At 40.9% G+C, this 23884-nt stretch overlaps 1 protein-coding gene across 2 annotated transcripts in view; it reads left to right on the top strand.

Moving 5' to 3' along the window:
• The window catches only part of EFL1 (elongation factor like GTPase 1), a 190388-nt gene that overhangs the window by 117258 nt on the left and 49246 nt on the right, over window positions 1-23884 (top strand). For both annotated transcript variants that reach the window (XM_006139255.4, XM_075897120.1), the window contains exons 16-17: window positions 16260-16391; window positions 22350-22497. In XM_006139255.4, the coding sequence (XP_006139317.2) occupies window positions 16260-16391; window positions 22350-22497 (280 nt within the window). The remainder of the gene's footprint in view (window positions 1-16259; window positions 16392-22349; window positions 22498-23884) is intronic.

Genomic DNA, 23884 nt, shown 5'->3' with positions numbered 1-23884 from the left:
GTTGTGTAACCACTAAAATGTGACATGGTTACACAACTATTCAGTTACATCATATCTAACATTCTTAGCACCAAAACACTCTTATCCTGGAAAATCTGTGTTCTTCATTTTCTGGGTGCCCAACTTAATACCATGTTGTCTGATTTGCCAAAATGTTGACTCACTCACAGCTGCAGCTGAAATCAATGGGAGCTGTACTTTGTACTTTTCAAGTGCTATATGATGTCAAGTATTTGGAGAAATCAGGTCCTAGGTACTTCAAATTGGGCAGCCAAAATTGGTGCCTCAGTTCCCTCCACTCAGCTCTCAAATCAGACAGTTGTCTTTGTCAGTGGTGCCCAAGTGCCGTCAAAGGGATCATTAGAAGCATGGTAGAGAGACAGGCTCTCTCTTATTTACGTTGCCCAGCCCCATACTGGAACATCTGGTAGAACCCATTACAGAGAAAGTCCAACTTGACCCTATAACCCAGGACTGGATGCTTCTTTGGCAGTTTCAGACACACAATCTATTGAGACACCTCTGAGCATGGTCAGCGAGGACAGATTGAAGATTTTAGCTGCTAAAATCAAAGTCTCTACCAAGTATATGAAAACTACAGTATTTCGAAGGCATAAACTTGACCAAATTCAGCTGGATTTTTCATGGGGACTGCAGGAGTCACATTACACAAGTCCACTCTTCTGCCAAAGTTGAAGTCCCTGCCAACAGGGAACCAAATCTGTTCCAAGAAAGAGTCACCATAACTGTTTAACGCATTCTTGGAAATGTGTGAACCATTTTGTCTGAAATTTTCCATTAAAAAAAAAAAATCAGGCTAAGGCAGACATCCAGCATGAAAAATTTCAGCCTGAGTGTTAAAGGTTGTCAGAGTTACAAAACAACTGAAAAAGGGATCTTATGTAAATTGTCATGGAATATTAATAGTTAATATTAGATCTGCCTATAATGATACATCTTAAAAAATCTTTTTTAACTGGAACCTACACACAGCTCTTTAAAAAGCACATAAGACTTTTTGGGTTTTGAACTACCAATTTTTCTCCCTAAAAGCATAGTTGTCTATCTTGGTGCATTTTTATGCCTTATTTCTCATTGCTTTCATAAAAATTGAAGGCTTCATGCACCTGCATTTGCTTTCTTCATTTAGTGCACAATCAGTGTCAAAGTCTTTAAAGGCGGAATATGTTATGGATGAGCTGATGTCTTTGTTGATAGTTCTCTTCCCCCAGCCATATGTTGTTGATAGTTCTCTTCCCCCAGGTCATATGTTCAAGTCCCACCTCAAATCTCATTCAATCCTGGGTATCTTTTGTATGACTAACAGCAGTGTTTCCTAAACTTTTTAGTAAGATGATCTACCAATTGCATGTTTTCTGTTTTTTGCATCCCTCCTAGAACCTTTCTGTGGTCTCCTGGTGGTTTATGATTATGGTGCACCAATAAGGAACGACTGACTTAAAACTTCTTTAGAGTGAATGATTGAACTCAGATTTCTGTTTGTCAGCCTCTATGATTAGAAATCAATTTTCTTGAAAACTTTAGGGTAAAAGTTATAGTCTAGGGTGATTTTAAGAGAATTGGCTTGGATACACAATATGGGTTCTACATTTTTCCTGCTGAGATAAATAGAACTGATGGGGGGAAAACAAATAAAGAATGAAAATATAGTATGGTTAACTTTTTTTTTCAGAAAACGCAAAGCAATTATGCTGAAAACAACTATGAATACATACATAATTTCCTAACTTTCCACAAGAGATCCACTTCCTTGACACTACAGTACAAATGAATGATGGTCACATAAACACCACTCTATACCAGAAACCTACTGACCGCTATTCTTTCTTACATGTGTCTAGCTTCCATCAAGGGCACATCACATGATCAGTTGTCTACATCTAAGCGCTAAGATACAACCAAATCTGCTCCAGTCCTGCAGACAGAGACAAGCACCTACAAGATCTTTATCAGGCATTCTGAAAACTTAAATACCCACCTGGGGAAGTGAGGAATCAGATTGACAGAGCGAGTCAAGTACCCAGAAGGCATCTATTTCAAGACAGGCCTTACAATGAAAATAACCGAACACCATTGTTCATCACCAGGGCTCGACAAAGTGTTGAATCAACTCGCCCATTCATTTGCGGCATGCGCATGCGCAATGCGGGTCTTGTGCATACGCAGTGTGGGGCTGGCGAGTGGCTTTCGCCGCCGTTCGTCAAGCCCTGGTCATCACCATGGGTCATCATAGCCCCCAGCTTAAACACTATAAGTACATCATTGCCAATCTACAACATATCCTGGAAAATGATCCCTCACTCACAGACCTTGGGAGGCAGGTTAGTCCTCACCTACCGACAGCCCCCCAGCCTGAGGCAAATTCTTTCCAGCAGCCACACATCACACCTCAGATACATTCACCCAGGAACCTAATCCTGCAATAAACCCCATTGACAACTCTGTCTACACATCTATAAAAGCAACACTAGCACAGGACCTAACTATGTGAGCTACAATGTCAGGAACTCATATAACGGCATCTCCTCTAATGTGAAATATCCCACCAAGTGCCATGTATATTGGTCAAACTGAACATTCTCTATGCCAAAGTATAAATGGACACAAATCAGCCATCAGAAATGGTAACACATGTAAACCTGCAGGGGAACATTTTAACCTCCCTGGCCATTCTATAATGGTTTTAAAATTAGCCATTCTTCTACAAAGGAATGTGATCATCCAATTACAGAGAGTGAACTGGAGTTCATTTGAATGTTTGACACTATCTCCCTCGGCTTGAAGGAAGATATTGACTAACACGCTACAAAGGCAATATATCATGCCTTTCGATATTGGCATTTCACATCAAAAGCTATGAATAGGACACATCCAGCCTACTTAATTAGCTTCTTTAACAAGGGTTCTACAATTGACAGAACTGTTTTTGCTATTATATTTTATATATTTATAAAATACTGCATTCTGTATTTCTACTCCAGCTCATCTAATGAAGTGGATTTTCATGATCCTATACCTTTGATAGTCTCTAAGGCAGGGGTCGGCAACCCCTGTCACACATGCCCCTTCCCCAGCGCCCTGCTGTGCCCAGCCATACCCGGCCAGGCTGGAACCAGCCCTGGATTCTCCTTGTCCCAGCACTGCTTTCAGGGGGCTGCATATCCCAGCGCTGCTGTCCTGCCAGTGAGTGCTTTGGGGGCACAGGGATGTGAGTGTGGGAGGGTGAAAGAAAATGCAGGGGCAGGATGGAAGGGGGCAGGAGTTGCACTGAGGTGTATGGGGCAGTGCAGGAGGTCAGCCTTGGGGGGGGGATCATGGTTCTGAGGGAAGATGTGAGGGGGGGATACAATTTTGCTTTGCAGAAGCTGCACTTTCCTTTACTCCCCACTTTTTTCCTCCCTCACCAACTAACTGTTGGCTGCATTCTCATCCTCTCACCTTTTCTGTGTTACTCCCGTAACCTCCTTCCAACCCCAGACTTCCTCTTTTGCCTCCACCCCACACCCTCTTCTGCCGCCAAACTCCCTTCCAGACTCTGGCCTCCTCACCCTGTCCAGCACCCCACCTCCCACCCAGATCCTGCAGCCCTATCCCATTACCTGGCAACCCTGCCCTGCACATTGAACCCCTAGTTTTTGTTCTCACCCCAGAGCCTAAGGGGATCCACAAATCCATTAACTCTGGAACCACAGAAAAGTAAGTCTGGCCTATGGGAATCCCTGAACCTCAGTCCTCCCTGTCTCTTCCCCTCACCCGTGGAGGCTGGAGTGCCAGAAGAGTGAGATCTCACCTGTGTGGTCCACGACTGATTTTTTTTCTGTGGGCCAGTGATCCCCAACTCAAAAGTGGTTCCCCACCCCTGCCATAATAAAGAAAACATTGAAACCTTTTGTGTTGGACATAATGTTTTCCTTTATTTAAAATGAAGTTTGATAAACTAACATGAGAGAGTTAAAATGCTTAGTCTGTTTAATAATTTAAATTAAACCATTCTCCTTAGCTGCTGCGCTAGCAAAATGGCTCAGGCATAATAATGTAATTAATGGTAAGTTTCCATTAGCAACTGGTAGTCCATGGAAAGATTTGCATTGACCCAGGTGGTCCACAGGACATGCAGTGGAGAGAGCCCTTTCCCAGGAGAGCAGCATGGCCCAGGGCAGGAGGGTTAAATCTTGGCATGCCACTTAAGAAAGGTTGCTGACCCCTGCTCTAAGGTGCCACAGGACTACTTGTTATTTCCTAAGATCACTTTTCAGTGTTGGTAATTGCTGAAGTTGCTGCAGGGAAGTGATCCAGACAATTGCAAATAGAAGTGAAGTTGCTCATGCTTTAGAAAAGGTTAATAATATATTTACTAGGAGATAGCCTATGTGTTTTGACTAGCATTTCCTCCCTACCTCCCACCACCCCCCAGAGTCTAATGTAAAAGGGATAAATTCTCCTCTCAGATGTCCAATTATTGGAGTCATTGGAGTCCATGCTGACTCTGAGGACATGTTGCAGCAATAGCTACTTGATTTGCCTAAAGTCACTTGAATTAACAGTATTTAACTTCCTGCTGTGTGTAATACTTTGAGATACCTGGAATACGAAAGGCAGATTCTTAAACCAAATTCTACTCTTTGATGAAAGCTTAAGAGGGGTAGTCGAATTAGTCTGTAACAGGAAAAACTTAAAACCAACAAATAGTCTGGTAGCACTTTAAAGACTAACAAAACATGTAGATGGTATCATGAGCTTTCGTGGGCACAGTCCACTTCTTCAGATGACCGGTCATCATTTAATTTACATATTTTGTTAGTCTTTAAAGTGCTGTCAGACTTTTTGTTTTTTCTTTTACGAAAAGCATTTTTCTGCTGAAAAAGTCTTCTTAAAATGATGGTGGAGTTCCTCCCCTGTGATCGTCATCTTGGAAATTAAAGAAAATGGTTGTAAATTAAATTAACTGGGGTTGGCTGTGTTTTTGTCTGTAAAATAGATAAATATTTGTCTTGCACTGTATTTCCCCAGAAGTGAAGATTTGGCGGAAACCATGTGCTCCAAAAAGAGAGGAGTCTTAAGATTTAAAGATTTTAAGTTTTTAAGATTTCTGCATTTACAGAAAATCTTGTATGTCCACTTACATGAACCAAGTATTTAGTACTCAGTCTTTTTTCACTGACCAGAGCAGTAAGCCTTGGGGCATTTCAATCCCAAGGCTTTGTGTGTCATAAGGCCTTAATCTTTCTAAACAGACAGCATTGATAAGAAGTGTTACATTTGAGTGGAGACAGCATCTCATTGGGAAGCTTATTCCATTAGCTCTTTGTTTTACTCAGTTTGCCTAAAGTGTTAGTACAAAACATGACAGGTCTCCATTCCAAAGCAGTCAAGTATCCTTAAGTGGTGATATCATCCCTGAGAGTAGATAAAGATCCTCTGAACTGATGTGCTGAGACTAGTAACAATGTGATAGAGGTTAAATTTTAAACATCCCTCACTCTGTTTTTGTTTGGTTTTCACACAGCAAAGTAAATTACTTCCTTATCTGATTGAAATAGTTTTCTAATAGTGTTGTTCTTTGCTGCATTTTCTTGCATTTAGAAGTAGCATACTTATTCTTTTCACCTCAAGAGAAACTAAATAATTGTGTCCTGTAATAGATCTATCTTATGTGGCCAGATCTCGATAAATAAGTTTTTTTGAAAAGGTACACTTTACTTTTAAAGGTCACAATTATTTCCTGTAAAGTGTGATGGGTGAGAGTTAACTATAGAACCAACAAGCAAATGAATATATACTTACCCAAGTCTAGACCATTTTGAAAATTTCAATCATAATATCTTGGTGCTTTTATTTACTTTTGTTGGTAACCAGATCATTTACTTTTTCATTCTTTGTCCAGAACACAAGTGATGCATCTATAAATGGCATTGATTTGTTGCTCATAGCTACTTATACAAATAGTTATAACAAAGTACTCTACAAATTGGAAGGACCCTCGTTAATTTAATCTATTCCTATCAGTGCAGGTTTGCTCCCTATTACATATTTGCTAGTGATTTGTTCAGACTAGTTTTAAATGTAAAAGTGATCGGGCTTGCAACATTTTCCTTAACCTTATTCCGTGGTTTGTGTAGTGAGGCAGTTATGTTAAACCTGTGTTTCTTTTGGATTCACAGGTGGGTAACCACTATAGAGATGAAACAAAAAACAGGACTATGTAGCACTTTAAAGACTAACAAGGTGATGAGCTTTTGTGGGCCAGACCCACTTCTTCAGATGAAATAGTGGAAGAAAATTGTCACAACCATATATATTAAAGGATACAATTTTAAAAAATGAACACATGAAAAGGACAAATCAGATTTCAGAACAGAAGGGGGATGGGGGAGAGGTAAATGTCTGTGAGCTAATGATATTAGAGATAATTGGGGAAGCTGTCTTTGTAATGGATAAGATAATTAGAGTCTTTATTCAAACTTAGGCGTAAAGTGTCGAATTTAAGCATGAATGACAGTTCAGAGGATTCTCTTTCAAGTGTAGTCAAGTGCAGGTAATCAAGTCGTTGAGACAATGTCCTTTCTGGTTGAAATGGCAAGAAACTGTTTTTTCTTTGTGATCCTGTCTAATATCTGTTTTGTGGGCATTGATCCTTTGGCGAAGTGTCTGAGACGTTTGTCCAATGTACATAGCGGACGGACACTTTCGGCACATGATAGCATAAATTATATTTCTGGGTGCGCAGGATTATGTGTTCTTGATCTTATAACTTGGTTAGGTCCGATAATGGTATCAGCAGAGTGAATATGTGGACAAAGCTGGCAACGGGGTTTGTTGCAAGGGAAGGTACCAGGGTTGGTATTAGTGTGGTATGTCCTGTGGTGGTTGGTAAGAATCATCTTGAGGTTAGGTGGTTGTCTATAGGAGACTATGGGTCTGTCTCCCAGAGCCTCTTGGAGTTTAGTATCCTGTTCCAGTATAGGCTGTAGTTTATTGATAATGTGTTGGACAGGTTTAAGTTGGGGGCTGTAGGTGATGACAAGTGGTGTTCTATTGTTGGTTTTCTTGGGTCTGTCTTGAAGTAGATGGTTTCTAGGTATTCGCCTGGCTCTTTCAATTTGCTTTTTTATTTCTCCGGGTGGGTAGTTGAGGTTTATAAATGCTTGGTAGAGATCCTGAAGTTTCTGGTCTGTCAGTGGGATTAGAGCAGATGCGGTTGTATCGAAGGGCTTGGCTATAGACGATGGATTGTATGGTATGTGCTGGATGGGAGCTGGAAGCATGTAGGTAACTGTATGAATCAGTGGGTTTTCTGTAGAGAGTGGTGTCTAATTTTTCATTGCTGATTTGTACTGTGATGTCCAGGAAATGGATCTCTCCTGTAGAATGGTCCAGGCTGAGATTGATGGTGGGGTGTCGGTTGTTAAAATCTCTGTTGAATGTCTCCAGTGTTCCTTGGCCATGCGTCCAGATCATAAAGATGTCATAGATGTAGCGTAAGTAGAGAAGGGGTAAAAGGGGACGGGAGTTGAGGAAACGTTGTTCTAGGTCAGCCATAAAGATATTAGCATACTGGGGGGCCATGCGTGTACCCATGGCTGTGCTGCTGATCTGGAGGTATAAGTTGTATAAAGTATCAGGATCTCTACCAAGCATTTATAAACCTCTTCTGCCTTCTGCCTTTAACTAACCTGTTGTAGAATTCCATGAATCTACCACTTTTAGGCTACGTCTTCACTGCAAGGTTTTTGTGCAATAAGTCTTTTGTGGAAGAGTTCTTGCGCAAAAACGTATTTACGCAAAAACATGTCCACACCTCAAAGCACATCACTTTTGTACAAGAGAGTGTCCACACTGCATGGACGCTCTTGCACAAGAAAGAGCACCTGTGCTTTTTCGGATAGGCTCTATTTGCGCAAGAAACCCCTGCAGAGCAGCCATACATGTCTTTTTGCACAATAGCTGTAGTGCAAAAAGGAGTTATTCCTCATGAAAGAAGGTTTATCTACACCGGAAAAAGCCCTCTGTTCTGCCATTTTACTACCGATTTACTTGTGCAAAAGCGCATTTGAGGTGTGGATGCTCTGCAGGTTTTTGTGCAAAAAGCTTGCAGTGTAGACGTAGCCTTATTGTTTTCTTGTACCATGTGTGTCTGTCTCTCCATCTGCTTTCTCCCTTCTTATACGTATATGTACACTATTTGAGGTAGGAGCTATCTTTTAGTTTTGTGTTTCTACAGCATGTTATACAGAGGAATGGCCTTTGTCCGTGACTGGCACTCCTAAAAATGCCACAAGACAAATAATAAACAGTAACTCTGTGCTGAAATGCCCTGTTTAGCAACCATTCTTACTCTGCAGGTCCAGCTGGGTTTGTACATTTGCAGTTCTTTGTGCATCTGTGACCAGTGATATACCAGTGATGATATTATCTTTTTAACACAAATGTCATGTTTTTCAGTTGGAACAAAGCATTTAGAGAAGAACAACAGATTTTAACACACATGCTTATACCTTCAGGCGTACTATCCCCTGATGATCATCTAGGTCAGGATTTCCCAACCTACGGGTTGGGACCCAAATATGGGTCGCCATTACATTTCAAAAGGGTCATCCAGTGTTTCCCCAGGTGGCTCTGCCTCCCTTTCCCCCCCGTTTTTGAATTGTGTTGGGTCACCAAATCTTCCTGAATTGTAAAAATTGGTCCTCATCTGGAAAAGGTTGGGAAGCACTGATCTAGGTAGACCTGATTTCTTCAGATTCTCCCAATAGGGTCTCATGAGTCTCAGGTTTTGTCCACACTTAACATTTTAAAGCGCAGATGTGGCAGAACTCTCCCAGCACTCTATCTTAACCACCTCTGTGAGGGGAGTAGCTAACACCACTGGGAGCATGGCTCTGAGCACTGTAGCTTGGTTTACACTGGCACTTTATAGCACTATCCTATTTTTGTGAATGTATCATTCTTGTGTGTGAAGTTAGAAATATGAAGTGTGAATCTGGTTTTAATTCTAAATGTGCCTATGAGGGCCATTAGGGATACTTTAGGATCTTAATGGCTTAGTACTCAAAGTAACAACTTGTGAAAGTAGAAAGCCCGCATTGAGATTGGTCCTTGAAAGATATGTGACTCTGCCACCTGGTATTGGAATCGATATTGAACCTGGTATTTTTCCATGGGGATGGGAGTGCTAAACAAAGGTTTCCTGCCCTGGGAAGAAGGCTATTTAAGGAATGGAAAGCAATCCATCTTTATCAACTGGCCTTTGAAACTGTCTTGCCCCACCTAAGAGGATACACATGAAGAAACTTGGCAACAAGGAACTCTACAGAACTCTGAAAAATGCTGTAGGCACAGGCCAGAGTAAAGATCAACTCTCACCTGAAACATTCTACCTGAGATAAGATCCACTGTTAGGGTAACACTTTGCATGTAACAAGTTTCTCAGTATTAGAATTAGCTGGCATTTTTTTATTTATTTCAACTTAGTAACTTACTTTAATCTGTCTGTTTTCACTTGCGACCACTTAAATACTACTTTTTTATACTTAATAAAAATACTTTTGTTTATTATCATGCCCGGTGTAAATAATTGTTACTTTGGGGGAGGAGAGGGCGCAACCACTGTGCATATCTCTTTCATTGATAAAGGGGGTGAAGACCTTTGTGTGCTTTCTCTGGATAATACTTTTACTTAAGATGGATTTATTTGGGGTTTTGGTCCTCTTTGGGATCTGTGTTCCTGGGTGCTGAGCCCTTGTAGTTGAGCTGATTCTGTGTCTGTGTTGCTCTGCTGGGGGGGCAATAACTCCAACTCTTTGTCCTGTCTGGGGGAGAGCAGAGCTTCTGGCCCAGTAGGACAGAGTGCTGGGAAGTTCCAGAAGCTTCTTCAGCATACCAGGGGACAACCCCAAGATGATTTCTTTGATCCAGCCTCTTGCACCAATAATCATTTCAGCATAAAGTATGGTATTCATAAATTAGAGGCAGAGCTGCTCTATAATAAAAGAGATGACATTGTATTTCAAAAGTCATCATAATGTCTTATTTTTGCTCAAGAAATTTGGTTATTTACAATTTTTTTTATTTTTGCACAGATAAATTCTTAAATAGTGTTTTATGTGGTAAACATAGTATTATTTTTGCCCTGTGGTCTACTCTTTTGTTTGCCTTCTAAGACTAGCTCCTTAAGCTTTTATCTATTTGGGAACGGCTCCCAATTTCAGCAACCAGTGGCCAGCCACCAGTTTAGCTGCACTAGTGCAAATCTCTAGTAAAGAGGCCAGTATAAGCCACAATTTACATTGATGTAGCTTACTAAGGTTACAAGGAAAGGTCAGCTATACCAGAGCAAAGTAGTTTATAGAGGGTACCGTGAGGGACCAGGATGAATCAGGGCACTGCTGAGGGCATCTGCTCAGGGTGAATTGCTCAAAACCAGGGCTGCTTACAGCCCTAGACTGGAAATCTTTCCCAAATAGGCAACAAACCAGTCACACTGAGTGCTCCAGCTGCTGGAATCCTCAAGAGCAAAACCCCTCAAACATCCCAGCTGTCTCTGTGCCACAATCAGCCCTGGGCACACAGATGAGGGATTATAGAACCCAATCTCACCTACCCCAAAAGGGTTCTCCCAGTCCCAAAGAATCAGCCAGAGACCCCTGGTCAATTTACACTTTAGATCTTACCCACAAGAGCATGTTGGGCCAATCCTTTAGAAACTAAAATCTAAAGGTTTATTAATAAAGGAAAGAAAAGGTTGAGAGTAAGGTTATGAAGGTGAATACATTACATGCACCAATCACCAAGTTCTTGATGCAGGCTCTCAGCAGAGATGTTACAAACTGCTATCTTAAAAGTTTCTGGTGTACATCCTATGTCAGGATGGGTCAGCAATCTTTCCCGGCCCTCTGTCCCTCACAAGGCTGCATCTGGGATCAGTAGCAGAATTGAAGACAAGATAGAGTCCACCTCATGGCATTTTTATATCCATTTGTGTTGTCTCCCAAGCCAGAGCGGGGCACATGGTCAAGTGACCTATCTGTGTTTCACATGTTGGAAGCCATTATGCCCTGATTGGTTGCAGGTTTCCAGTTGCATTCCTCAGGTGTGAATTATCATCTTGAGAGCCATTGTCCTTGGGGCCGTGCTAATTAGCATAGCCATTGACTGAACAATCCTTCTTTACAACAGGCAGTCCAACCCCGTCGCTCTGTCTCAGGCAGAGAACATTCACAGTACCAGCACAGAGCCCATATTCATAATTCCACATACAAACTTCACACAAGCACATGAGTAGCATACATAGAATCAGTAGGTCATAAGCTTTCATTTGACAACTCACATGGCCCGCTTTGTACCAACTTTGGGGCAAACATCCTCCTGTAGGTTCAGCAGTGATCTGTCTGCTCACTTTAAAATCCAATAACATGACACTAGTGCAAATCTCTACTAAAAAGGCCAGTATAAGCCACAATTTACATTGATGTAGCTTACTAAGGTTACAAGGAGAGATCAGCTATACCAGAGCAAAGGTAGTTTATAAAGGATTTGTTGCCGGCCAGAGTGAGTCTCAGGTCTGACACTGGGTTCTCAAAGTACAAAAAAAGCTACACAGGTATCTGTCAGACACAAGCAAGTTATTTCCTGACTGCTATCAGCTGTGCCCCTTAACTAAAAGAACAACATGATAGGAAAAACGGCATTTCTTACATCCTTTCTGCTAGCCGGGGAACCCGTTTTAGCTGTGGGTAAAGTGAGAGACTGTCTCAGCTTCTGAGGCGCTGGTACCAAAAGCCCATCAGTGAGGTCCAAATTGCTGTGCTCTGGTGCAGCTTTAAATACTGTGTCTCTACCTTGTTTGTGGCAGTTTGGAAATTTCCGGGGGTTACTCATTGCTTGTTACAGTGTTGTTAGGCAGTATATAGGAATACTAGAAGATTTACCCAGCATTGCTCAGGTCCTTAACTCAAATAAGTTTTGTTTTTTCTTCATTTAAATCATTGTTCTGGGGTGGGGCTGGAGATGAGGCGTTCAGTGTGCCGAAGAGAAAGGACAGAGGCTGTGGCTGTGCTGAAGAGAGAAGACAGCCTCATCCTTTTCTTACCTGCAGCAACTTGGGGCCCAGTGAGAAGTGCCTGTCTCAGGCTGCTGCAGCTGCAACTGGCACAGATGGAGGCAGGGGTATGTCCCCCAGCTTGAGGGATGGACAGACAGACAGACAGACAAACTCTGAAATATATATTAGATAGCTGACCCTTTCTCCACCCCTTCTCCCTGCTGCCCCAGTGGGGTTACAGCTGTTTTGGTCCTCATCTGGCCCCTTGTTGCCCCTGTGTGGTCTTTCTACAGAATAATTATCCCTCTTACCAGACCCCTCCCTTTCCATTTTATGAGAAATAATCAAATTCCAGGCACAGCCCATTGTCCTGGCATAGCCAAACCCTTACCTTGCTTTAATTTATGATCAGAGGAAGCTGCATATCAAATTTGGTGGTCCTAGTTCTTACTGTTTAGGAGGAGATCTTGAACAAACAGACTCACAGGTGAATGGACACACAGACCTACAGACTGTTTCTAAAATATATAGTAGAATATATGGAAAGTTCATTAGCAACTTTGTTTTTATCAAGTATATATGATCTCCAAAAGCATCAGACTTGATGATTTTCTCTGTTTCTGTGGACGCTGTAAGGCTCATGACCCAAGTAACACGCACTAGTCCTGCAGAGCCCCTGACCTTGCTGACTGGAGTGGTTACAAAAACATGCCAGATATTTTGAAATGTACCCCTAAAACTTCCTCAAGGCATAATTCCTCATTGAATTAACCAAATTTAGACTTTGTAGACTTAGTTTTTAAGAGATGACTATTCAAAGTAACTTAACATTTTTAAAAGCGGAATACCAGTACTTTTTCAAATTCTTATCTCAAACAATGTATCTTTTTCCTGTTAAATTCTGTCTTCTCCCTATCTTCCGCCCCCTCCCTTCACACCCCCTCCCCCCATGTTCCTCTGCAAGATCATTCTTAGCCATGATGTGATCATCAGGCAAAATGGCCTTGTTTTATTGAAAGTAGATGCTGAATAGAAAACCAATTACCGACATAACCAGGGCTCGACAAATAATACAATCTATTCGCCCATGGCCAGGTTCGGGCGATCTGCGCATGCTCAGAACAATCTGCGCATGCGCAGATTGCCAGAGAACCCCACTGGCGAGCGGGGTTCGCTGCGGTTCGGCGAGCCCTGGACATAACTATGGTGTAGTTGCTGTGTATCCATACTTCAAACAGTAGTTAATATATAGACTATTGTTTAGAATCTCTGAAATAACAAGATATATTTATAGACTTTGCAATAATTTAAATATAATGATTAAATGTGTTTAAGGTATTTTCACGATGGCTGTGTAACTTTTGTAATCTTTTTATTGGCATTTTATCTGGTAAATTAGAATACTTGTACTGCCTTCATCAAAATGTTGTGTACTAAAATATTATGCACTGAAAATGATACTTTCATAATCATTTTATTGGTGCATGTAAATTTCACCTGTAAATCTGCAAACTCCTATTGAAATCTATTAACTATGCGAAAAAGCTGAATCCCTTGTATCTTTATAAGTTTTGCACAGATTTACATCAAAACTGGTCGCACAAAATAAATTAAAACTCACATCTGAGTTGGGAGTTTGCTATTTTAATTGTTTCATGCTGTAATTTAGCATGCAAAGCTATAAACTCTCTCAGACTGGGATTTTGATGGAAACACTGACAAGTTTTGACTGCATTGCCAAATGCCAATAGAATACACTCTCAATCTGTGTGTGTGGTTTTATACATGATTTTTTAAATATATTCTGCAACAACAAAGAGGTTAGGTTTGATATGTAATAGATTTGGTATCTTGATTCTCTGGTTAATATTGTCAAAAGAAGCAGCTCACTTTCGTGTGCATCATTACTTTTTTTTTTTTTAAACCAACTGAAGATGATCAGGATGAACTGACCATCCGTTGACTCAGTCTCAGGTGAAGGTCCAGTGTTTGTATTTAATTCAAACTACATGATACATGATTTAAAGAGAGGAAGTGTATGCAGGTCATAGATCAGATGCAGGCTGTGCTTATGAAGATGTTTTTCCTTCATAGTATTTGATTTTCTGTTTTTAAACTTTAGGATTTTCTATTACTTCCATTTAATCCAAGGCAGGTTTTCTCCAAGTAGTGACCTTTCCAGTTACATTGTATCCAGTTGGCCAAAAAATGAATCCTTCTGAGCTGTAGAAGTTGCCTAATGTTGCAGATGCTGACTCTCTGATAGGCTGGCTTCTTTAGGGATACAATAGGCCCTTTGTGCAGGCTATGTTGATGGTGTGAGGGTGAAAACAGACTAACTGTGGGCCTGGCCTCAATTCTACAGACTAATAAAAAAAAAGTCTGTGTGTTGTGGCGGTGAAAGGTCAAGGAAAGAATTGCTCTGCTCATGCTTGGTTGCTGGTCTGCTGAAAAGGGGAGCACACCCTCATCCTACACATTCAAATTTAAATTCTACACTTGCTTAAAATTGAGAAGTTGAGGTTGAAGAAGTTTGCTTCTGAAATTCTTAGTTATTAAGGGTAGGTGCATTATTAATGTACATTGTGCTTCAGATATGTTTCCCATTTAAAAATTGCATTGAGCATTTGTTGTCATGAGAGAAAACAAAATAATTACATTTATCTATATAATCTGGCATTTTATTATGATGTCAGGTTGTCATTGTTACATCTATAACTAGTGAGTTATAAACAATGTCCCAATGTGCAGGGGTTTTTGCTCCTCATCTTGTTAATTTGAAGTCAGTAGGCATGAATAGTCATACTGTTCCTGGTAGCCAAGACTAAATATGAAAAATAGCTGTAATAAATACACAAGTATAACTAATACACAAGTACAACTGTTATTTGTCTCCTCTGTAGTTTTACTGTTTCTTTTAATCACTAAATGTTGGGGCAAAATGCAGGACAATGTAGCACTTTAAAGACTAACAAGATGGTTTATTAGATGATGAGCTTTCGTGGGCCAGACCCACTTCCTCAGATCAAATAGTGGAAGAAAATAGTCACAACCATATATACCAAAGGATACAATTAAAAAAATGAACACATATGAAAAGGACAAATCACATTTCAGAACAAGAGGAGGATGCGGGGGGGGGGGGGGGGGGAGGAAGGAAGGTAAGTGTCTGTGAATTGATGATATTAGAGGTGGGGAGAGTGGGATGTCTGTGAGCTAATGGTATTAGAGGTGATAATTGGGGAAGCTATCTTGGTAATGGGTAAGATAGTTTGAGTATTTGTTCGTTCCTTCTCAGAGAGTGTCGAGAAGGAATGAACAAATACTCAAACTATCTTACCCATTACCAAGATAGCTTCCCCAATTATCACCTCTAATACCATTAGCTCACAGACATCCCACTCTCCCCACCTCTAATATCATCAAATCACAGACACTTACCTTCCTTCCTCCCCCCCCCCCCCCCACCCTCGCATCCTCCTCCTGTTCTGAAATGTGATTTGTCCTTTTCATATGTGTTCATTTTTTTAATTGTATCCTTTGGTATATATGGTTGTGACTATTTTCTTCCACTATTTGATCTGAGGAAGTGGGTCTGGCCCACGAAAGCTCATCATCTAATAAACCATCTTGTTAGTCTTTAAAGTGCTACATTGTCCTGCATTTTGCTTCAGCTACCCCAGACTAACACGGCTACATTTCTATCACTATTCTAAATGTTGGGCTAATTCCCTTTATTCTCTCCAACAGGCTTCAGTGTTTCCGGTTAAGATCTTATGAGTCATTGTGTTAGGTTACATCAAGTATTTCATGTTGCAAAGCCAAACCACCACGGAATAACTTTACATTAAGGAGAAAAATAGAATATTATAGGGGAATGTCCTCATCCTTTTTCTAACATGCATCACTGTATTTAAAACCCTGGCTTTCTTCATCTGAATCTAAAATATTGAAAAAATACAAAGAAAAGTCCTTGTGAATTGAGGCCAGAAAGTATGATCATCCTGTTCTAAACTGAATCTTTTCATATACAATGTAAACTGTGAGAACATCATCTTTGTGGTAATCAGTGTATTTTTTTCTAGTGTTCCTTTGAGAGGATAAGATAGTTTGTTTGATTTTGTTAAAATATAGTGTTGTTCATTATGTTAACTTTTCCTCTTTTATGCATACAAGCTTTTATATTCTGTACTTATAGGAATAGGAGGTTTGCAAGAGTTCATACTGAAGTCAGCAACTTTATCAACATCACCGGCTTGCCCACCATTTACACCTCTCAACTTTGAAGCCACTCCTATTGTGCGAGTTGCTATTGAACCAAAACATCCAAGTAAGAGTTGAGTTTTTCTGCTTTATAAGTGAAGTTCATTTCTGAACATTTCTGAAAAAGTTTGTAAGAAATTTTGTAGTGTTGGTCTTTGAGTATTAACTTTTTCTTTAAGCAGGAAGGGGAGATCATGTTCTTCAGTATAAAATATAGTGTTGTTCATAGGCTGAGTCCTACATGAGGCATTGATACTGAGATATGTTTCTGGAAAAGTTTGGGTAAGAAATGATAAAAGCATACTGCCAGAAACTTAAGACCTTCTTCTCTCTAGCTTACAGATATTTCTCAAAAGTAAATTATTTGTCTTTATCAATTAGCAATTTTTTTTACATACCAAGAAAAAATACCCTTTTATAAGATTTTTCATCCCATTAAGGATTTCCTGTAATCATGACACATTATTCCTAATAGTTTTAAAAAACTGTGTTAAATTTATTGGATGTGGGACTTGTCTTTTAAAAATACCACTTTTAGTCATAATTATGGTATACTTACAAGGATTATAAATCGAATTCCTTTAGTTTCTGTGGAATCAGAAGAGAACAATAATCTTTTCAGAAGGCTATTGTATGAGTATGTATGATTTTATTTGTTAAAGTTACACTTTTTACTGGAAATCCAAATCAGCCCCTTCGATAACAGGATAAATGTCACAACTACTGTAAAAAATTGATTATCAAGCTAAAGCTGAGTTAAAGGACTTCAAACAAATACACCCCAAAATAAATGTAGGGAAAAATGGGGCGTAGGAGAGAAAAACCTAAAGAATTAAAATCTAGCTAGAATCCTAATGATTAATGAGTTTCTTTCTAGGGATTTGAAGGACTAGTCACTTCCCTCTCCCTTCCTTGCTGCCACTATCTGAGGTGAGGGGAGAAGAGGAGGGTACTTCAAAGCGGCAGCGCAGCCCAGAGCCCGGGGTCAGCATGAGAGTCCCCAGCTCACCCCGGGCTTTGCCACTTTCACCTTTGAAATGTAGCAACAGGAAGGCGGAGGCGCCCTATCGCCTAATCAAATTGTCAATGCAAAATGCATCGATGATTCGATTAGTCAGTTACCCGATACTTCACATCCTTATTTCATCCTATGTTTACATATTGAAAATATAATGTACAGAACCAGACAAATGTACTGCGTGTCTGTAGTGTCATTCACCAACCGAAATTAATGGTAGCTGGAGAACTTCATAACTTGTGAAGTATTTGTATGGATTTGTTTGTTTATTTTATTAATGTGGGGCGAGACATATTTCTTATGGCAGTGGAGAAAAGTTTTGCAGAGAAGTGCTGTGACAGAAAGATTAAAAAAGACAGTCATTGAATCACAAATGTATTAAATATGTTACTACAAAGGAAACAAAACAATTGTTTGCTTGAAAGGCTTTTTTCTGTCTTCCCTCAGTATTCTCATTAGTATTCATCATTGTGATTCAGATATACAGCTTCAGATACTCCAGAAGTTACACTAGTAAATACAGTTCCCTTCTGCATAATATTCTGAGATTAATGTGCTTCCCATTTGGTCCCCAGTTCATAGACTAACAGTGTTGACTTTGATAAATCCTCTCTGAAGCATACCATATTTGGTACCTTTCCCAGACTTGAAGAAGAGCTTTGTGTGGCTTGAAAGCTTCTTTCTCTCACCAGTGGAAGTTGGTCCAATAAAAGATATCACTTCACCCACTTGTGTCTCTCATTTGGATTCAGTCATGAATTGCTAGCATTTATTTTACAGATATTTTCAAAAATGAGATTAAAGAATTCCACACAAAGAAATAAGTCTAAAGCAGTGGTTCTCAACTGTGGGCCAAATGGCTCCCCAGGGGCCACGCCCTACCTCTAGGCTTTGTCCTCCCTGGCAAGTTTTGTCAAGGAAAAATGCCTTTTGTTGACAAAACTGCATGAGCATGTTCATGCTGCAATGCAGCTTGTCTCAAAAAAGTCTATTTTCATTGATAAAAAGCTTCCAGCTCCACTAAGGGCTATTTTCTTTTCTGCTCCCTGTATTGTCAAGAAACATGGACACCTGGAAGCATTTTGTCACTGATTCTGCACTGTTTTCTGATGAATAAAGGCATACTTTTATAATGGTGCTGTGCTTTGATTTACTGTTTAACAATGTCACAGACCAGTCACTGTGATCCCAGGTGCAGGCATTAAAGGCATGTTCCCAGCCTTGTGTTACATGGGGGGGTTGGTGGGAAGGGAGGTACAGCCTGGAAGCAGTTGTAACAGAAATTAATTTCAGCGCCCCTCATTTTCATAGTGTGCCATCAAAGCCTCCCTGATGTTATCAGTACCCTTTTGAACTCCTCTGATAGCTATCGTGTCTGGGCGCTCAAACTTTGCAGCAAAGCACTGTGCCTCTGTGCTCTACCCTGAGCAAACAATTCCCCCTTACTATCATACAAAATATGCAAAGTGCAACAAGCCACAATAACCATGGGAATATTGTCTTCAGTGAGATCTAGCCTGCCATACACATCCCTCCATGTTGACTTCTATCTCGCAAAATACATTCGACCACCGTGTGGCACCTGCTTATCCTGTGGTCAAAACACTCCTTGCTGCTGTCCAAATGTCCCATGCATGGTTTCATGAGCCAGGGCTGCAAGGGTAAGCTGAATGTCCCAGTATCACAATGGGCATTTCCACATTCCCTCACTGTAATCTTGAAGTCTGGAAAGAAAGTTTCTACCTGCAGCTTTCTGTACAGGCCAGTGTTCCTAAAGATGTGTGCATCATGTACTTTTCCAGATCAACCCATGTTGATGTCTGTGAAACACCCACAGTGATCCACAATTGTCTGCATCACCATGGAGAAGTTTCCTTTCCTATTGACGTACTTGGTGGCAGGGTGGGTTGGCCCTAAATTCAGAATGTGTGCCATCTGTTGTCCCCCCACATTAGGAAAATCCCATGGATTTTGCAGACTCTCAGTCTTCCATTACAGAATGCAGTTTATTGCACTGCACACTTGCAGTAGTACAGCGCCAATGATAGACTTCCCCTCTCCAAACTGATTTGCAACTGACCACTAGCACTTGGGAGTCACCAGCTTCCACAGAGCAATTGCCACATGCTTTTCAACTGCCGCAGGTTGGGGGCCAGCTCAGCGCACAACTCCAGGAAAGTAGCTTTACACATCCTAAAGTGCAACACTGGTCTTTATCCCACACCTGCATGACTATGTGATCCCACCAATCAGTGCTGGTTTCCCTAGTCCATAAGTGCCAGTCTACCCTGTACAACTACTCTGAGACTGCCAAATGCAATGACACATTGCCTCTATCCATATCAGGCTCCTCCAAGTCGTCTTCCTTTGTCAGTAATTTCAGATGATCTCCTCTGCCATGTGTGATGCAAGAGAAGTGTGGGATCCTTTATTTCTCACTGCAGATACTGTATTGCACAGTAGAGAATGACAGTTGGAAAAAGGCACAAATGCATGTTGGAAGGCCCTGAATGAAGTGGTGACTGAGGGGATGTTTTGCATGGTCTCAAGATTCTCTGTGCTCTGTTCCATGCTCCCACAGTACCTAGTGACAGATAGCATCATCAGGCACTGTGGGATACATACCCATAATTCATTACTTCCTTTGTGAATGGGGGAACTAGAGATGTGGACAGTCTTATCGACAGAGGGATCAAGGCTATGTCTAGACTACAAAGAAAAGTCAGAAAAAGATACGGACATTGTGAACTGCAATTTGTGTATCTTTTTCTGCTTTTCTTTCAGAAGAGGCTTTTCCAAAATGTGGTGCATCTATATGGTGCCAAATTTTAGAAAAATCTGCTATTTCGAGCCATCCCTTCTTCCTCATGAAACGAGGCTTACGGGGATGGCAAAAGAACGCGTCCACATTTCCAAAAAATTTTCCCTGGACGTGGCATTGCTTTTCCGGGATACCTCCGGTATCCTGGAAAAGTGCTGTAGTCTAGACGTAGCTGAAATGTACACATGCATTGGTGACGTTTTCTTTGGCAATTTCTGCGTGTCAACATTATTTTCCTTCATAAAACCTGGTAGTGTAGACATATCCTCAGAAAGATACTGCGAGGATCGCAGCTGAATATACTAGGCAGTGTACCATTGATTGTTCTAGTGTTTCAGGTAATGGATAGCTGGATCTCATACACCCTGCAATTGTTTGAGCAATTTTGGAATGTTCTGGATTGAGACTTTAGATTTACCAACACATTAAGACTTTTATCTTGTTTAAAGCTCTGACTTAATTGAAAGCATTAAGCAAAGTGGTTTTGGAAGGAAGACATTCGAATCAATTTCAATAACGCAGTCTAACAGTTACCATTCAAATGTTTTTAGAAAGATGTTTCCTTTTAATCTGCTCTGAAACAGTATCTGTTTTTAATTTGGAGAAAAATGTTAATAAATATAATTATTGATAAGCCCCTGTAAATGTTTGTACTGTGTGCATGCCTTTCACATTGTGTCAAAATCAAGTGACATTTCCATCGGCTCTCAAAACAAGATGACCTATTGAGGATTCAACTGCAGAAGACAACAGCTGAACAATAACCTGCAATCGTAAAGCATATGGCCTGAAGAAACTCCCCCTAAATTTTTTCTCATTTTTGCAGTATATCCAGCTTCCCATGTTGTCTTATACCTTTATGAGCTTAGCACAAATGAGTGAAATCATATTTCTTTTAATAGCCTTTGAGAGCAAACAACAAACAGTGTGCCAAAGTCTTCTTTGGAATATGAACATTTGATCCTAGAAAGTCAGTATGTATTTTCTGCCTTGTGTGTCAAGTGAGAAAACCAATTAAAGTTTTCAAATTGTATTACATTATGAAAATCTACTCATGTATATGAAATACTGATTTTAAAAAAAATCTTCACACAACTGCATCATGTACCTGGCTATCTGCCATGTCTCACTCATCTGGGGAGTTACTCCCTAATTTTCCATTAATTTTAACACAGTTCTGTTTTTTAAAATGTCCTTCCTCTTTAAAAATATTTTATGTATTTCATACAAAATAAAGAAAACCTCAGAGTTTGGGGAGTTTCTTTTTTTGGATTACCACTAATTTGATAGCTCTCAGTATTTTAAGTTTGTGTGCTTAAATCTGTTCTGTGCTTCATTCAGTTTTATTCCCTTTCAGTAGTACTTTTGAAATATTTCTGTTTGGATATTAGTAATAATGTTATTTTTATTTAACTCTGCATACTTTTTAGATCATTATACAGGATACAGCTTTGCAAATCATTTTTTGAGTGTATGTACAATAGGAACAAAAATGATTTACTAAAAGTAATTTAAACATGTGGTGGTTACTATTTCATTTTAACTAATTAAAAGATTCTATTCAGCATACATTCTGTTGACAGTACAAATAAGGGACCCGACGCTGAGGTTCTTAATCAGTTTTTATTAGGTTCATAGACACGGATAAGTAAGGACTGAACTCAAGGTATTGAAGTGTTGCTAAACTTGACTTGGTAGAAATCATTTTTTTTTTTTAATTTCAACATATTTTGGGTGCTTAAGTATTTTTTTAATTTTTATTTAAATTTTCACAGCAAGGGAAATTACACATGGGTCAGACTATAGTGACTGTAAATGTTGAGATTGGGAAAAATTAAAGCTTTATAAAAATCAAAACACAAACTGTCAACATATACAAAGTAAATATCCTTAAACTCTAAGCTCTTAAGCACCATTTTTCTTTCTTTGTCCATTTGTAAATTTTGATAATCAAATAAATATTTTAATTGGTTTGAATGCGTACAGTGAAATCAACTGTTATCAGCACTTACTGATTTACAAAAAAAATCTAATCCCCCTCTAATCATAATTACATGTCTAGTGCGTTGGTGCTATGGTAAAAAGTATTCTCTAAATTTTTCGCTTTCACCCAAAAATATGTTCTAATACAACTATTTTTTCATCAATAATAGTTTATTAACAGTATTTTATTTCTGTCTTCCTAGGTGAGATGCCTCAGTTGGTCAGAGGAATGAAGCTTTTAAACCAAGCTGATCCATGTGTCCAAATTTTAATTCAGGAGACAGGAGAGCATGTATTAGTTACAGCAGGAGAAGTCCATCTCCAGCGTTGCTTGGATGACTTAAAAGAAAGGTTAGGAGGGGGAAAGTAAATATTTCAGGTTCAGGGGATTTGTGTGGTAATTCTCACTTAGTTAACTGTGATTTATTTTCTGTTGAGGTTGAAGTCTCCCAGTCAAGATTTTTACATTACTGCTGGACCATAAATATACATTTTAAGAGCTATAAAATTGTCTTCAGCTGAAAATGCCACTGATTTCCTAGTACTGCATGGCTGACACACCTTTTTGGCAGGTTATTCCTCTATAGAAGTTATAAATTACAATAGTTTCTTAGTTTCATTTAGAATTATAGTATACATTCTGTACCAAAATAATTGTTAGGAAAATGGCTAGGTTTCAGAGTTCAGTTCTTTGGCGGCAAGAAATAATAAAGCCGGGGCTGCACATACACCCTTAATTCTGCTCTCTTGCACATGGAACAGTTTTAATTACATTAACCTATGCTATTGTCATATACAATATATCAGTGAACTTTCTCCAGTTTTAGGCTATGTATATAAAGGCAGTCCCCGAGTTACGCGGATCCGACTTATGTCAGATCCGTAGTTACGAACGGGGTTTGCTGCCTGTCTCCCTGGTCTGCTGGAGACCAGCAGACCAGGGAGACGGGAAGCAAAGCCTCTGAGGACGCCGGCAGCGGGACAGCCGCGGCGCGTTTCGGCTGTCCGCTGCCCGCGTGCTCCGCAGCTTTGCTCCACGTCTCCCCAGACCAGGGAGACGGGGAGCAAAGCCGGGGAGCACGCGGGCAGCGGACTGCCCAGACGCGCCGCGGCTGTCCCGCTACCGGCGTGTTCCGCGGCTTTGCTCCCCGTCTCCCTGGTCTGTGGGAGACCAACAGAGCAGAGAGACGGGGAGCAAAGCGGCGCAAAGCCGCGGAGCACGCAGGCAGCGGACAGCCCAGACGCGCCGCGGCTGTCCCGCTGCTGGCGTGCTCCCTGTCTCCCTGGTCTGCTGGAGACCAGCAGACCAGGGAGACGGGGAGCAGAGACGCGGAGCACGCAGGCAGCAGGACAGCTGCGGCGCATCTGGGCTGTCCCGCTGCCCCCATGCTCCGCGGCTTTGCTCCGGACGCCTGTGGTACAGCAACTGGGGCGCTGCCGGTTGGTCCCGTAGCGCCGCTCTGGGCGCTACTGGACCAACCCGGCAGCACCCCAGCTGCTCTGCCCCAGGCGTCCTGATTCAGCCACTGCTGGTCAGTTTCAGCAGCAGCTGAATCAGGATGCCTGGGGCAGAGCAGCTTGGGTGCTGCTGGGTTGGTCCAGTAGCGCTGAGGAGCAGCGCTACTGGACCAACCCAGCAGCACTCAAGCGCTCTGCCCCAGGCGTCCCCAAGTCAGCCGCTGCTGAAACTGACCAGCGCTGACTACAAGAAGCCCGAGGCAGAGTTGCTCTGCCCCGG

The sequence above is a fragment of the Pelodiscus sinensis genome, chromosome 14 (genome assembly GCF_049634645.1).
Source record: "Pelodiscus sinensis isolate JC-2024 chromosome 14, ASM4963464v1, whole genome shotgun sequence".
NCBI classification, from domain to species: domain Eukaryota; kingdom Metazoa; phylum Chordata; order Testudines; family Trionychidae; genus Pelodiscus; species Pelodiscus sinensis.
The sequence above is the reverse complement of the archived record's forward strand: the minus strand, read 5'-3'. Positions and strand labels throughout refer to the sequence as shown.